This window comes from Coregonus lavaretus (genome assembly GCF_964263955.1).
Source record: "Coregonus lavaretus genome assembly, chromosome: 36".
Classification (NCBI taxonomy): Eukaryota; Metazoa; Chordata; class Actinopteri; order Salmoniformes; family Salmonidae; genus Coregonus; species Coregonus lavaretus.
Genome location: NC_140023.1, coordinates 20,229,509 through 20,246,494, shown reverse-complemented (window position 1 = coordinate 20,246,494; position 16,986 = coordinate 20,229,509). Strand labels below are relative to the sequence as shown.

The window sequence follows — 16,986 nt, the reverse complement described above, 5'->3', positions numbered from 1 at the left end:
CTCATCAACCTACACACAATACCCATAATGACAAAGCGAAAACAGGTTGTTATAAATTTTTGCTAATTTAAAAAACAGAAATACCTTATTTACATAAGTATTCAGACCCTTTGCTTTGAGACTCGAAATTGAGCTCAGGTGCATCCTGTTTCCATTGATCATTCTTGAGATGTTTCTACCACATGATTGGAGTCCATCTGTGGTAAATGTAATTGATTGGACATGACTTGGAAAGGCACACACCTGTCTATATAAGGTCCCACAGTTGACAGAGCAAAAACCAAGACATGAGGTTGAAGGAATTTTCCGTAGAGCTCTGAGACAGGATTGTGTCGAGGTACAGATCTCGGGAAGGGTACCAAAAGATTTCTGCAGCAATGAAGGTCCCCAAGAACACAGTGGGCTCCATCGTTCTTAAATGGAAGAAGTTTGGAACCACCAAGACTCATCCTAGAGCTGGCCGCCCGGCCAAACTGAGCAATCGGGGGAGAAGGGCCTTGGGTCAGGGAGGTGACCTAGTACCCGATGGTCACTCTGACAGAGCTCCAGAGTTCCTCTGTGGAGATGGGAGAAACTTCCAGAAGGACAACCATCTCTGCAGCACTCTACCAATCAGGCCTTTATGGTAGAATGGCCAGACCGAAGCCACTCCTCAGTAAAAGGCACATGACAGCCCGCTTGGAGTTCGCCAAAAGGCACCTAAAGGACTCTCAGACCATGAGAAACAAGATTCTCTGTTCTGATGAAACCAAGATTGAACTCTTTGGCCTGAATGCCAAGCGTCACGTCTTGAGGAAACCTGGCACCATCCCTACAGTGAAGCATGGTGGTGGCAGCTTCATGCTGTGGGGATGTTTTTCAGTGGCAGGGAGACTAGTCAGGATTGAGGGGAAGAAGAACGGAGCAAAGTACAGAGAGATCCTTTATGAAAACCTGCTCCATAGTGCTCAGGACCTCAGACTGGAGCGAAGGTTCACCTTCCAACAGGACAATGACCTTAAACACACAGCCAATACAATGCAGGAGTGGCTTCGGGACAAGTCTCTGAATGTCCTTGAGTGGCCCAGCCAGAGCCCGGACTTGAACCTGATCGAACATCTCTGGAGAGACCTGAAAATAGCTGTGCAGCGACGCTACCCATCCAACATGACAGAGATTGAGAGGATCTGTGTGCCAAGCTTGTAGCGTCATACCCAAGAAGACTTGAGGCTGTAATTGCTGCCAAATTTGCTTCAACAAAGTACTGAGTAAAGGGTTTGAATACTTACGTAAATGTGATATTTCCGTTTTTTATTAGTAATACATATGCAAAAATGTCTAAAAACCTGTTTTTGCTTTGTCATTATAATAATAATAATAATATGCCATTTAGCAGACGCTTTTATCCAAAGCGACTTACAGTCATGCGTGCATACATTTTTTTTATGGGGTATTGTGTGTAGATTGATGAGGAAAAAAACAATTTAATTCATTTTAGAATAAGGCTGTAACTTAAGAAAAATTTGGAAAATACTTAACGAATGCACTGTATAAAGACTTACAATTTCCCCATCTCCCCTTTACTAATAGTGAGCGTGCAACTATCCAACAATTTCCCCCTCTTCCCTACCAGTGAGTCAAGGAAATTCGGACAAAGTTTTAGGATATTTTCAATGAACGTAAAGGAAAGTAGTGTTACAGGTTTCAATAGGCCACAAGATATTAACGTTTCAAGAAAGGAGTGTATATATTTGTCCTGGCGAAGCGCTTTTATGCGCTGACTGAATGGAAGCTACTAATTATGAGTTTTGTACTCCGCTGGTCTCTCGGGAAGAAATTACGAGTCCTCACTGTCCGATACCGAGTCAAGACTGAGTAAAAATGTATCTGACACCGAGACAAGACCAAGACACTCAATGTGGTCTCGAGACCAGACTCCTACAACACTGGTAGCAAGTGACCCAACTGTGGTTTGTGACTACTATGAATTCCCATTGTAGTCAATTCAGTTGCAGTCTGTTAAAGATTTTTGTGTAGGATGGAAAATGGTTGAACAATTTATATATGCCTTAAATTCAACAACAAAAAAATAAACTTCATTTGATTGACACCAAATTTGATGTGCTCCTATGACATGTTATTGCTCATGGGGCTTTTTAACATGGAAATGCCCAGGCCATATAGAGAGTACAGCTGGAGAATGGGAGAAAGGACGCACACACATGCACACACTTGTTTAAGGACGCATCACTGTCTATCGTTTCCTGAGCAGCTCTGATGGGACTTTGTTAATGATAGTTACAGGAATTTACACTGTGGTAATCTGTGTTATGGTCCATTACCATGTCCCTGAAATACACTTCCAGTCAGACAACGTCTACATAACATGAACACACAGTGTTTACACACTTGAAACACAAAAGGCTCAACATTAAGACATGTCAAATCAAATCAAATCAAATGTTATTGGCCACATGCGCCGAATACAACATGTGTAGACATTACAGTGAAATGCTTACTTACAGCCCTTAACCAACAATGCATTTATTTCTTAAATAAAAAAGTAAAATAAAACAACAACAAAAAAGTGTTGAGAAAAAAAGAGCAGAAGTAAAATAAAATAACATTAGGGAGGCTATATATACAGGGGGGTACCGGTGCAGAGTCAATGTGCGGGGGCACCGGCTAGTTGAGGTAGTTGAGGTAATATGTACGTGTGGGTAGAGTTAAAGTGACTATGCATAAATAATTAACTGAGTAGCAGCAGCGTAAAAATATGGGGTGGGGGGGCAGTGCAAATAGTCCGGGTAGCCATAATTAGCTGTGCGGTAGCAGAGAGAACAGTCTATGACTAGGGTGGCTGGAGTCTTTGACAATTTTGAGGGCCTTCCTCTGACACCGCCTGGTATAGAGGTCCTGGATGGCAGGAAGCTTGGCCCCAGTGATGTACTGGGCCGTACGCACTACCCTCTGTAGTGCCTTGCGGTCGGAGGCCGAGCAGTTGCCATACCAGGCGGTGATGCAACCAGTCAGGATGCTCTCGATGGTGCAGCTGTATAATTTTGTGAGGGGAATAGGCTTTGTTGTGCCCTCTTCACAACTGTCTTGGTGTGTTTGGACCATGATAGTTCGTTGGTGACCTGTTTCACTACAGCCCCGTCGATGAGAATGGGGGCGTGCTCAGTCCTCTTTTTTTCCCTGTAGTCCACAATCCTCTCCTTTGTCTTGGTCACGTTGAGGGAGAGGTTGTTATCCTGGCACCACACGGCCAGGTCTCTGACCTCCTCCCTATAGGCCGTCTCATCGTTGTCTGTGATCAGGCCTACCACTGTTGTGTCGTCGGCAAACTTAATGATGGTGTTGGAATCATGCCTGGCCATGCAGTCATGGGTGAACAGGAAGTACAGGAGGGGACTGAGCATGCACCCCTGAGGGGCCCCCGTGTTGAGGATCAGTGTGGCAGATGTGTTGTTACCTACCCTTACCACCTGGGGGTGGCCCGTCAGGAAGTCCAGGATCCAGTTGCAGAGGGAGGTGTTTAGTCCCAGGATCCTTAGCTTAGTGATGAGCTTTGAGGGCACTATGGTGTTGAATGCTGAGCTGTAGTCAATGAATAGCATTCTCACGTAGGTGTTCCTCTTGTCCAGGTGCGAAAGTACAATAGAGATTGCATCATCTGTGGATCTGTTGGGGCGGTATGCAAATTGGAGTGGGTCTAGGGTTTTTGGGATACTGGTGTTGATGTGAGCCATGACCAGCCTTTCAAAGCACTTCATGGCTACAGACGTCAGTGCTACGGGTCGGTAGTCATTTAGGCAGGTTATCTTAGTGACCTCGGGCACGGGGACTATGGTGGTCTGCTTGAAACATGTTGGTATTACAGACTCAGTCAGGGACATGTTGAAAATGTCAGTGGTCAGCACATGCTCGGAGTACACATTTTACATTACATTTTAGTCATTTAGCAGACGCTCTTATCAAGAGCGACTTACAGTTAGTGAGTGCATACATTTTTGTTTTTCATACTGTCCCCCGTGGGAAACGAACCCACAACCCTGGCGTTGCAAGTGCCATGCTCTACCAACTGAGCTACACGTCTGCCAGTCCTGGTAATCCGTCTGGCCCTGCGGCCTTGTGAATGTTGACCTGCTTAAAAGTCTTACTCACATTGGCTACGGAGAGCGTGATCACATTGTCACCTGGAACAGCTGGTGCTCTCATGCATGCTTCAGTGTTGCTTGCTTTGAAGCGAGCATAGAAGTGGTTTAGCTCGTCTGGAAGTCTTGTGTCACTGGGCAGCTCGCGGCTGTGCTTCCCTTTGTAGTCTGTAATAGTTTTCAAGCCCTGCCACATCCGACGAGCATCAGAGCCGGTGTAGTACGATTCAATCTTAGTCCTGTACTGATTCCTTGCCTGTTTGATGGTTCGTCGGAGGGCATAGCAGGATTTCTTATAAGCGTCCGGGTTAGAGTCCCGCTCCTTGAAAGCGGCAGCTGTACCCTTTAGCTCAGTGCGGATGTTGCCTGTAATCCATGGCTTCTGAATGGGGTATGTACGTACGGTCACTGTGGGGACAATGTCATCGATGCACTTATTGATGAAGCCAGTGACTGATGTGGTGTACACCTCAATGCTATCTGAAGAATCCCGGAACATGTTCCAGTCTGTGCTAGAAAAACAGTCCTATAGCTTAGCATCTGTGTCATCTGACCACTTTTTTATTAACCGAGTCACTGGTGCTTCCTGCTTTAGTTTTAGCTTATAAGCAGGAATCAGGAGGATAGAGTTATGGTCAGATTTGCCAAATGGAGGGCAAGGGAGAGCTTTGTATGCGTCTCTGTGTGTGGAGTAAAGGTGGTCTAGAGTTTTTTTTTCCTCTGGTTGCACATTTAACATGCTGGCAGAAATTAGGTAGAACTGATTTAAGTTTCCCTGCATTAAAGTCCCCGGCCACTAGGAGCGCTGCCTCTGGATGAGCATTTTCCTGTTTACATTTACATTTACATTTACGTCATTTAGCAGACGCTCTTATCCAGAGCGACTTACAAATTGGTGCATTCACCCTATAGCCAGTGGGATAAACACTTTACAATTATTATTTTATTAATTTTTTAGGGGGGGGGGGGGGGGTAGAAGGATTAGTTTATCCTATCCCAGGTATTCCTTAAAGAGGTGGGGTTTCAGATGTCTCCGGAAGGTGGTGAGTGACTCCGCTGTCCTGGCGTCGTGAGGGAGCTTGTTCCACCATTGGGGTGCCAGAGCAGCGAACAGTTTTGACTGGGCTGAGCGGGAACTATGCTTCCGCAGAGGAAGGGGAGCCAGCAGGCCAGAGGTGGATGAACGCAGTGCCCTCGTTTGGGTGTAGGGACTGATCAGAGCCTGAAGGTACGGAGGTGCCGTTCCCCTCACAGCTCCATAGGCAAGCACCATGGACTTGTAACAGATGCGAGCTTCAACTGGAAGCCAGTGGAGTGTGCGGAGGAGCGGGGTGACGTGAGAGAACTTGGGAAGGTTGAACACCAGACGGTCTGCGGCATTCTGGATGAGTTGTAGGGGTTTAATGGCACAGGCAGGGAGCCCAGCCAACAGCGAGTTGCAGTAATCCAGACAGGAGATGACAAGTGCCTGGATTAGGACCTGTGCCGCTTCCTGTGTAAGGCAGGGTCGTACTCTCCGAATGTTGTAGAGCATGAACCTGCAGGATCGGGTCACCGCCTTGATGTTAGCGGAGAACGACAGGGTGTTGTCCAGGGTCACGCCAAGGCTCTTCGCACTCTGGGAGGAGGACACAACGGAGTTGTCAACCGTGATGGCGAGATCATGGAACGGGCAGTCCTTCCCCGGGAGGAAGAGCAGCTCCGTCTTGCCAAGGTTCAGCTTGAGGTGGTGATCCGTCATCCATACTGATATGTCTGCCAGACATGCAGAGATGCGATTCGCCACCTGGTTATCAGAAGGGGGAAAGGAGAAGATTAGTTGTGCGTCGTCAGCATAGCAATGATAGGAGAGGCCATGTGAGGATAGGACAGAGCCAAGTGACTTGGTGTATAGCGAGAATAGGAGAGGGCCAAGAACTGAGCCCTGGGGGACACCAGTGGTGAGAGCACGTGGAGCGGAAACAGCTTCTCGCCACGCCACTTGGTAGGAGCGACCGGTCAGGTAGGACGCAATCCAAGAGTGAGCCGCGCCGGAGATGCCCAGCTCGGAGAGGGTGGAGAGGAGGATCTGATGGTTCACAGTATCAAAGGCAGCAGACAGGTCTAGAAGGACAAGAGCAGAGGAGAGAGAGTTAGCTTTAGCAGTGCGGAGAGCCTCCGTGACACAGAGAAGAGCAGTCTCAGTTGAATGACCAGTCCTGAAACCTGACTGGTTTGGATCAAGAAGGTCATTCTGAGAGAGATAGCAAGAGAGTTGGCTAAAGACGGCACGCTCAATAGTTTTGGAAAGAAAAGAAAGAAGGGATACTGGTCTGTAGTTGTTGACATCAGAGGGATCAAGTGTTGGTTTTTTGAGAAGGGGTGCAACTCTCGCTCTCTTGAAGACGGAAGGGACATAGCCAGCGGTCAAGGATGAGTTGATCAGCGAGGTGAGGTAGGGGAGAAGGTCACCGGAGATGGTCTGGAGAAGAGAGGAGGGGATGGGGTCAAGCGAGCAGGTTGTTGGGCGGCCTGTAGTCACAAGTCGCAAGATTTTGTCTGTAGAGAGAGGGGAGAAAGAAGTCAAAGCATAGGGTAGGGCAGTGTGAGCAGGACCAGCAGTGTCATTAGACTTAACAAACGAGGATCGGATGTCGTCAACCTTCTTTTCAAAGTGGTTGACGAAGTCATCCACAGAGAGGGAGCAGGGGGGGGGGGGGGGAGGATTCAGCAGGGAGGAGAATGTGGCAAAGAGCTTCCTAGGGTTAGAGGCAGATGCTTGGAATTTAGAGTGGTAGAAAGTGGCCTTAGCAGCAGAAACAGATGAAGAAAATGTAGAGAGGAGGGAGTGAAAAGATGCCAGGTCCACAGGGAGTCTAGTTTTCTTCCATTTCCGCTCAGCTGCCCGGAGCTCTGTTCTGTGAGCTCGCAATGAGTCATCAAGCCACGGAGCTGGAGGGGAGGACCGAGCCGGCCGGGAGGATAGGGGACACAGAGAGTCAAAGGATGCAGAAAGGGAGGAGAGGAGGGTTGAGGAGGCAGAATCAGGAGATTGGAGGGAGAAGGATTGAGCAGAGGGAAGAGATGATAGGATGGAAGAGGAGAGAGTAGTGGGAGAGAGAGAGCGAAGGTTGCGGCGGCGCATTACCATCTGTGTAGGGGCAGAGTGAGTAGTGTTGGAGGAGAGCGAGAGAGAAAAGGATACAAAGTAGTGGTCGGAGACATGGAGGGGAGTTGCAGTGAGATTAGTAGAAGAGCAGCATCTAGTAAAGATGAGGTCAAGCGTATTGCCTGCCTTGTGAGTAGAGGGGGACGGTGAGAGGGTGAGGTCAAAAGAGGAGAGGAGTGGAAAGAAGGAGGCAGAGAGAAATGAGTCAAATGTAGACGTAGGGAGGTTGAAATCCCCCAAAACTGTGAGGGGTGAGCCATCCTCAGGAAAGGAACTTATCAAGGCGTCAAGCTCATTGATGAACTCTCCAAGGGAACCTGGAGGGCGATAGATGACAAGGATATTAAGCTTAAATGGGCTAGTGACTGTGACAGCATGGAATTCAAATGAGGAGATAGACAGATGGGTTAGGGGAAAATTTGAGAATGTCCACTTGGGAGAGATGAGGATTCCTGTGCCACCACCCCTCTGACCAGATGCTCTCGGGGTATGCGAGAACACATGGTCAGACGAGGAGAGAGCAGTAGGAGTAGCAGTGTTTTCAGTGATAATCCATGTTTCCGTCAGCGCCAGGAAGTCGAGGGACTGGAGGGTAGCATAGGCTGGGATGAAGTCAGCCTTGTTGGCAGCAGAACGGCAGTTCACTTATGGCCTTATACAGCTCATTCAGTGCAATCTTAATGCCAGCATTGGTTTGTGGTGGTAAATAGACAGCCATGAAAATTATAGATGAAAACTCTCTTGGTAAATAGTGTGGTCTACAGCTTATCATAAGATACTCTACCTCAGGCGAGCAAAACCTCAAGACTTCCTTAGTATTTGATTTTGGCAACCAGCTGTTGTTTACAAATATACACAGACCGCCACCCCTTGTCTTACCGGAGTCAGCCGTTCTATTCTGCAAATGTAGCGTATAGCCTGCTAGCTGCATGTTGTCCATGTCGTCGTTCAGCCACAACTCGGTGAAACATAATATATTACAGTTTTTAATGTCCCGTTGGTAGGATAACCGTAATCTTAGGTCATCTAATTTATTCTCAAATGATTGAACATTGGCTAATAGGATTGATGGAAGAGGCAGTTTACTCGCTCGCCGTCGGATCCTTACAAGGCACCCCGACCTACGTCCACGATATCTCCGTCTCTTTCTCATGCGAATGACGGGGATTTGGGCCTTGTCGGGTGTCTGTAGGATATCCTTCACGTCCGACTTGTAGAAGAAAAAATCTTTGTCCAATACGAGGTGAGTAATCGCTGTCCTGATATCCAGAAGCTCTTTTTGGTTATAAGAGAAACATTATGTACAGAATAAATTACAAATAACGCGGAAAAACACACATAATAGTACAATTGGTTAGAGGGCTGTAAAACGGCAGCCATCTTCTCCGGCGCCATTGGAATGCACAACTGATGTGCCGTTCTGCCCCCATAACTATAACATCTCTCCATCACTCCACCCTTCAACCTCCTCACTGGATCCAAACTCCAGTTTGCCTACCATTCCTGGAATTCCAGGCCTGCCTCATTGTGGCCAGCCAAACAACCCCCCCGCCCCCCCCCCCCCCCCCCCCCACACACACACACCCTCCCCATTCACACACACAACCCTCCATCCACAGCCTAGCCAGCTCACAAAGCCTCCTTCTGTAGACACCAGGCCTACATCTTTACTCTGTAGTAGCTCAACATCTTAGCAGCTGAACACTACAGTAAAGCAATGGTTCTAACTGATTTCCGTGCAGTGGCTCCATCAGATATAGAGTACTTCCACACAGCAAACACTTGACTACTGGTGAGAGGGAGAATTGTGCTGAGGGGCTACAACTGTGGTCCTCACAGATCTCAGTGATTAGAGCAGACACAGAGGCCCTTTGAGTCGCCTACACACATGCACGAACACATACATCATATGCCCGCACAAACACACACCTACATCTACACACACACACACACTCAAGCACACACAAATACACACATGATCACACATACTGTACGCACGCACGCACACACACTCACACACACACTTACACTCACACACAGTATATGCCTGCACACGCACACACACGTACGCATGCACGCACGTACACACACACACACGTCTGTCATGAGGAGGAAACCGATGGAGAATCGAGCAAATATCTCAAGGTTAGAGACGTAGGCGGAATTCCATCTTGAGATTTGTGGCAGCTGGGACAGCTCTGAAATTGGAAGCATATGTCTGTGTGAACACTGCAGTGGGTGTGGAGAGGCAGCACAGTCTTACTAAAGAGATACAACTGGCTTTTCTCTCTGAGTGTTTGTGTTGGTGTGTGTGCACATTTGTTTGTGCGTTTATTTGTGTGTGCGCCTACAATAACAGACTACTCTATAGCCACTGAGTTTGTGGATGCTATTGCCATCCTACTGTAAGTACAACAGTAAGGTAAACTATGGTGGTCCAGTCTACTTACTTCACATCCTTGTGTGTGATTGACATGCCCTGTCAGAGAGATGATTGGTCCACGTGACATTTAACCCCAACTCCTCCACAGGAGGCCACTACCCACACAAATGTGGAATTAATCTGGGAGTGAAAGGCAGGAAGTGGGGGGAACGCTAAAACCAGAGCACATTTCTCCACCCCAAATGTGGTTTCTGTCTTTTAACATGTGTGTTTGTGTGTGTGTGTGTGTGTGTGTGAGGATCTGGACCATAGAAGTAGGGCACTGTGACTGTCTGGTCCCAAATACTTCATCCTCCCTTTCTGTGTCGACTCTACTGCTCAGGGTTCTACTGTAGTGGTGAGTGGACTTCCTCATGCAGTAAGAAGGCGACATCAGAGAGCAGTAGTAGTATCAACAGGGCCTAGCCTATGAGAGTGAGATAGAGTATAGGAGAAAGAGAGTGAGCGTTTAAGAGGAAAATAGAGAGTCTGGTACAGAGAGAGAGGGAGAGAGAGAGAGGTGAGAGAGAGAGAGACTGAAGGGGGTAGGGAGAGAGGGAGCAATGCAGCATCCTGGGAAAATAAAACACACATGGTCTCTTTGTCTCTAGTATGAGCTGTGTGGACCACTGTTCCAGCTGGCTAGTTCAGGGGCCAAAACCAACGCCCCACCTAGCAAAAGGAGAGCATTAAAGAGAGTGAGAGAAGAATGTGTGAGAGAGAGAGAGAGAGAGAGAGAGAGAGAGAGAGAGAGAGAGAGAGAGAGAGAGAGAGAGAGAGAGAGAGAGAGAGAGAGAGAGAGAGAGAGAGAGAGAGAGAGAGAGAGAGAGAGAGAGAGAGAGAGAGAGAGAGAGAGAGAGAGAGAGAGACTAGTTGTGACCCACATCCCTCCATCGTTCCAAACATGGAGAAGTGTAGACTGGCTCTCTCTCTGCCTCGGTCACTTCCTGTGCAACACGCTCTCTGTTTACAAACCCAGGAATTTCCTCCCCTGGGCCGCCAAATGATTACAAGAGTGTTTATTTCTACTCCGTCTCTCCCTTTCTTTACCTTCACTCTCTCTACTACTTGACCAATGTTCCATGTTTTCCTACTATTTTGTACCTTCTCTCTATTCCCTTAGTGAGTTAGAGCTTTCTGGTATTGGTGATGACATTAGTATGGTTGGTGGTCTGTCTTTGTCTTTATGTTTCATCTTGTTTCACCTTGCCAACACACCATTCCAGATCTCAAGTCCTCTATTAATGAGAAAAAACCTCCACTCTGCTCACGTCTCGCTAACACAACTGTAGAGCACTTCACCACTAAAAGAAACACACATTCAACCTCGGCCACATTAATACTGCACCCACCCACTGTCCACTCAGCAAACTAGCTCGCACCCCCCCCCACACAAACCGGTGGCAGTTAGCCTAGCGGTTAGAGCCAGTAATCGAAAGGTTGCGGTTTCGAATCTCCGACCTGACAAGGTGAAAAATCTGTCGACGTGCCCTTGAGCAAGGCACTTAACCCTAATTGTTCCAGTAAGTCGCTCTGGATAAGAGTGTCTGCTAAATATACAAAATTAAAAAATGTAAACCCCCACACACACACCATTTAGGTGCCTGCAATTCACCAAACAGATGAGACAGTGGGAGATTAGTGAGATTCTTTGAGGCATACGTGCACCCCCACACACTGATGCATGGTTTAAAACAACAGGCGCTGACACACTGCGAGCCCAGTACAGAGGAACAAAAACACACTGGGATGACTGCATGGGGATTTTCACTTGATGAGCTCATCTCGTGTAGTAGGAAATCCAGTAGGACTGAGGTCAAAGGTCACAGGAGAAAAAACTCCACTCAGGGCCGGACCATAGAGGGAGGGAAGGAGGATAATAAGGTTAGACACTACTAGTGAGAGTGACCCCTCACCCCTGACTCGGGTTGATTTAATATTTTCCCAGTATTTTACAAATGTTCCATCCCGAATCCCGAGAATAAATAACTTTTTTCCTCCCGGGTAATCAGTGTCATTCTAAAGTATATAAATATGTCTGGATTTGATTAGAGCTTTTATCGGCTTGAAAATTCAAGCCTGATTCTACCTGAGCCTGATGAGCCATACATTAAAGACATTTTATGAGCCCAAAAAAGACAAAATGATTGTGCCATTACCCAGTAGGCCTAAATGTAAATATTCAGACCCCTTGACTTTTTCCACATTTTGTTACGTTACAGCCTTATTCTAAAATGGATTTAAAAAATAATAATCCTCATCAATCTATACACAATACCCCATAATTACAAAGCGAAAACAGGTTGTTAGAAATGGAGCTACCATTGGAAGGCACGAGGAGTTGCTTCATGGTCTTATGGAAGGTTTCCAGACCTTGACAGAATGCCATGACAGCGCGTTGAATACATAGCTGGAGCAATTCCGCGGGTTGTCTGTTAGGCAGCCTACCACGACGGTAACCTCCCAGCCCCTCAGTAACCCGGCTGTCAGCAGCGCGTCTCTCCCGGCCACCCGGCTTCCCGAGAACCCCGCTTACCTCCCCTGGAACGCTTCGCTGGAGAGTCGGGAACCTGTCGGGCGTTTCTCAGTGTTCCCTCATCTTCGAGCTGCAGCCTTCCTCCTTCCCCTCGGACCACTCTAAGATTGCGTACCTCATCACACTGATGTCCGGGAGGGCTCTTGCCTGGGCTACGGCAGTGTGGGAACAACAGTCTGTCGTGTGATCCAGTCTGGAGGAGTTCGTGGCTGAGGTAAAGAAGGTTTTCGATTCTCCGTTGTCCGGGAAAGAGGCTGCCCGGAAGTTACTCCAGCAAGACTCCCGCAGTGTGGCAGACTATGCGGTGGATTTCTGCACGTTGGCTGCCGAGAGTGCCTGGAACACGGAATCCCTGTTTGACACGTTCCTGCACGGATTATCAGAGGAAGTTAAGGATGAGCTCGCAGCCCGGGAACTGCCGACGGATCTCGACTTGCTCATCGCCTTGACCATCCGGATCGATGGGCGACTACGGGAACGTAGGAAGGAGAGGAGGTCCGATTCCGGTTCCACAAGCCCACCCGAGGATTCTACCTCGCCTCCGAGGCATCCCGGAAGTCCCCGACATCTAAGTTTCCGAGAGAATCCGAGGCTACCCGAGTTCCCCCAGAGAGTCTCCGAAGTCTGCCGATTCACCTCTTCCCGAGCCAATGCAACTAGGCAGAGCTAGGTTGTCTCCAGCCGAACATTTACACAGGCTTAACACGAAGAGTTGTCTGTATTGCGGGACTACTGGTCATTTCGTGTCTACCTGTCCACTAAAAGAACTGGCTCACCGGTAGGGGCGAGTACTCTGGTGGGCCATACAGAGAACTTTCCTTCTCCCCTTACTCGCACCCCTCTCCATGCCATCCGCTGTGGGGGAACCAGTCGAAATCTCTCCGGGTACTCATCGACTCTGGGGCCGATGAGAGTTTTATGGACATTACCCTGGCATCAGAGCTGGGCATCCCCACTCAGCCCCTCTCCATTCCCATGGACGTTAGAGCACTGGACGGGTGCTCTATAGGCAGGGTCACCCACAATACCACTCCCATCAACCTGCGAGTGTCAGGGAACCACAGCAAGGCTATCCAGTTCATGCTTATTAAATCACCTCAGGTTCCCGTGGTATTGGGATCCAGCAACACAATCCCCTCATCGACTGGACTGCTGGTGCCATCATGGGCTGGAGCCCGTTCTGCCACGCCCATTGCCTACAGTCAGCGCAGCTTGCCCTGGGACATCTTCCGGTGGGCTCGGAAGTAGCCTCGGACCTCTCCGCCGTTCCTGCAGAGTACCAGGACCTCCGGGAGGTTTTCAGTAAGGCCCGGGCCACTTCGCTTCCTCCGCATCGACCCTATGACTGCGGGATCAACCTTCTCCTGGGCACCACACCACCCCGGGGACGACTGTATTCTCTGTCGGGTCCGGAGACCAAGACTATGGACACCTACATTGAGGACTCCCTGGCTGCAGGGTGTATCCGTCCTTCTGCCTCCCCCGCCGGCTTTTCATGTGTCTAGGATTGAACGTATGTCTCACAGCCCTTTTATCTCCTGTTTCCAGGCCCACCCCCCTCCCCCGTCTCATCGACGGCCAACCGGCGTACACGGTGAGGCTGCGGGGCAGGGGATTCCAGTACCTGGTTGACTGGGAGGGTTATGGCCCGGAGGAGAGGTGCTGGGTCCCCGCTAAAGACATCCTGGACACAGGCCTCTTTTCGTCAAGCCCGCCAGCGTGTTTTTCGTACTCCTGTTTTCTTGAGCCCTGTTTTCTAGTTTTCCCGGTTTTTATCTTTCTGCCTGCCCTGACCCTGTCTCGCTGTAGCGCTGTCTTAGGCATCTCACAGTACGGACATTGCAATGAGCAGGGACCCTGGGCAACTTTCTTTTTGTGTTTTTCAGAGTCAGTAGAAATGCCTCTTTAGTGTCCTAAGTTTTCATAACTGTGACCTTAATTGCCTACCATCTGTAAGCTGTTAGTGTCTTAACGACCGTTCCACAGGTGCATGTTCATTAATTGTTTATGGTTCATTGAACAAGCATGGGAAACAGTGTTTAAACCCTTTACAATTAAGATCTGTGAAGTTATTTGGATTTTTACAAATTATCTGTGGAAAGACAGGGTCCTGAAAAAGGGACATTTCTATTTTTGCTGAGTTTATATTCGAGTCATAGGCTACATTACATTTTATATAAAATGTACAATTAAAAAACAAGGTGATCCCGAAAGCCAGATGGAGATGTGTAAATTAGACACGCATTCGGTCCTTATATTACTGTAGCATAGGCTATGCTGCAGCAAATGTAGGCCTACCTGTCACAAGACAAACAGTTACCATGATGAGATGATACATGCATTGTGTACTGCGCTCCTACTGAGTTGCGCTTTCTGTCCCCACCCTGAGTGTTGATGATTGATCATGCAGATAGCAGGCCATAGAGAAGCCAGATTTAGACATCTCATATAATTTAACAGTTCCATTTCATGTTATGCTGTTCATATAAATAATTTATTATAATTTACCGGTTTCTCACAGTTATTTATCCCGGGAAAAGGGAGTGGGTTTGGGCGGGAAATCTTGGTATATCTCGGTAACCCGTTTCCCGGTATTCAACCCTACCCCTGACCCCTGGCCTAGGCTTATAGTGGTGAGGGAGGAACTCTGATAGATGAGTTTAGAAGGGGAGTTACACTGTTATGGAGCCTATATTACGTTTATATTACATGGTTAATCATGAAATATGGGAAAGATATCCTTCTCTCAAATAGCTAAATTCTTCAAAATGCACCCAATCAACTTCAATATACCACAGGCCTATACAAAATCACAAGCGTTTTCCCAAAGATTGTTTGGCTCAACAACTGAGCGGTAACTGTAATTCAATAAAGTCAGTTCTATCCCAGAATGCAATGCGTGACGGAGCCCTGTGGTCAGGCTGCTGTTTACATTAACCCCTAATCAGGCCTCCCTGGAGACCTTAGGCCTCAGAACTAGGCCAGCAAACTACAGGGGCCAGCCAGGCCCACCCCACTATGCAGACCAGACCAGGGCAGTCTCTCTCTCTTTCGCTCTCTCCCTGTTTCACTCTCTCCCTGTTTTACTCTCTCTCTGTTTTACTCTCTCTCTGTTTTACTCTCTCTCTGGGTCGTTACACCTCAAAAAGCACAAGAAAGAGGATTGACACCCACCATCTCAGATTATTCTGAATCGTTTCTGTTCTTAGCATTCCTGCAACATTATTATTTTCATCCTATGTAATGTAATCACTGAGATTACATTACATAGGATGAACAAACAATATTGTGAGCCGCAGCTCCATACTACCTGTCAGACACAGAGAACTGATACTGTATACTCGTTGTTGGTTTGGGATTGGCGTGGGGTGTGGGGGGTTCATGGGTGGCTTTTTACCATTTCATTGATATCCTCATGCCTTACTCATAGTAAGAAAAATGTTTGGTCCAAATCAGATGTTAGGTACTATATTTATTGAATATTATATGAATCCTATAATCTCATCTGTTTCTAACGACAGAAATTATTTCAGAACAATCTGAGATGGTGGGTGTCATGGCTTCCTGAAATGGCTCATCACACACACACACACATGCACACACACACACAAACACAGCTTTCAAACAGCACTGCTGCCTGACACATAACCAAGTCTTCATCATCCTACCTCATTCTTGCTCTCTCTCCCTCTACCGTTCTCACAGTTCTACATTACTGTAAACACACAAGCACACATAAACCATACCCCACCACTCCATAACCTAGATAGTAAAACCCTATCCCACACCATACATGGACTGGTGTTTAAGAAGATCCTGCTGTTCAACACAAAGATAGAGATGGAGTGTGTGTGATGTATGAGAAAGAGAGAGAGACTAGGAAAGAACAGCTCTTCCAATTGACCTTTCCCCACAGCAGATACTCAACAGACGCTTCAAAGCCTGACTGACATTAATACAGATGGCAGTTAATTTAGGATCATGCTCCAAACAGAGATCCTGGGGCAAGAGGATGTGCCTATCCAACGTGGGAGGAAACCGTGGATAAAACCACTTCCTTGTTCTGTAACAGTAACAGTTAATACCAGCTCCAAATGAGGGAATGTGGTTAAGATGGAATTTTTTGCTCATTCAGCCTGAGCTGTGAAATGGCCAGTTAAGAGTGCTCATGAGAAAGGATGAAGGACTGGCTGCTTGGAATGGTAATGGATGATAGTCCTGTGACTGTTTTGGGGGGTTTGAGAGTGTTACGGCCATGTTCTTTAGGTGATGCGTTACTGCTGATGCGTTTGCTTCAGTTTGCATCCTATAGGAGAGCCTGGGATGTAAGGCTACTTGGGATCATTCAACAACGTACAGGTTCAATTTGTTAGAATTTGATACAACCTGTTACTTAAGACCAACCTTGTCTGCCGTTAGCTCTCTGATCTTGATGATCTGCACCCGGAACTTCATGAGGAGGGCTTCCAGGACGAAACACTTCTCCTTCCAGTCCTCCTGTCCCAGGGCCTCCTCTGCCTCGGCCATGGCCCCTGTCCCTGTCCCCTCCAGCCCCTGTGGAACACAGAGAAAGATACATTAATGACAATGGTGCAGTCATCTCTATTTAGTATTGTTACTTGGGATTCTGATAAGAATGGCAGAATCGTCCTTCTGTTAAAACCCTTACCCCTATGTCGTGGACTGCGAAAGAGAGGGTGGATGAGATGCATACAGTTGAGACAGATAGACACAGAGTAGCCGA

General features: G+C 47.8%; 1 protein-coding gene across 1 annotated transcript in view; it reads right to left on the bottom strand.

Moving 5' to 3' along the window:
- The window catches only part of plekhh2 (pleckstrin homology domain containing, family H (with MyTH4 domain) member 2), a 56,853-nt gene that overhangs the window by 32,180 nt on the left and 7,687 nt on the right, over positions 1-16,986 (bottom strand). Inside the window, exon 2 of the mRNA XM_084153751.1 lies at positions 16,647-16,796. Within this exon, the coding sequence (XP_084009877.1) occupies positions 16,647-16,769 (123 nt within the window). The 5' untranslated portion in view covers positions 16,770-16,796. The remainder of the gene's footprint in view (positions 1-16,646; positions 16,797-16,986) is intronic.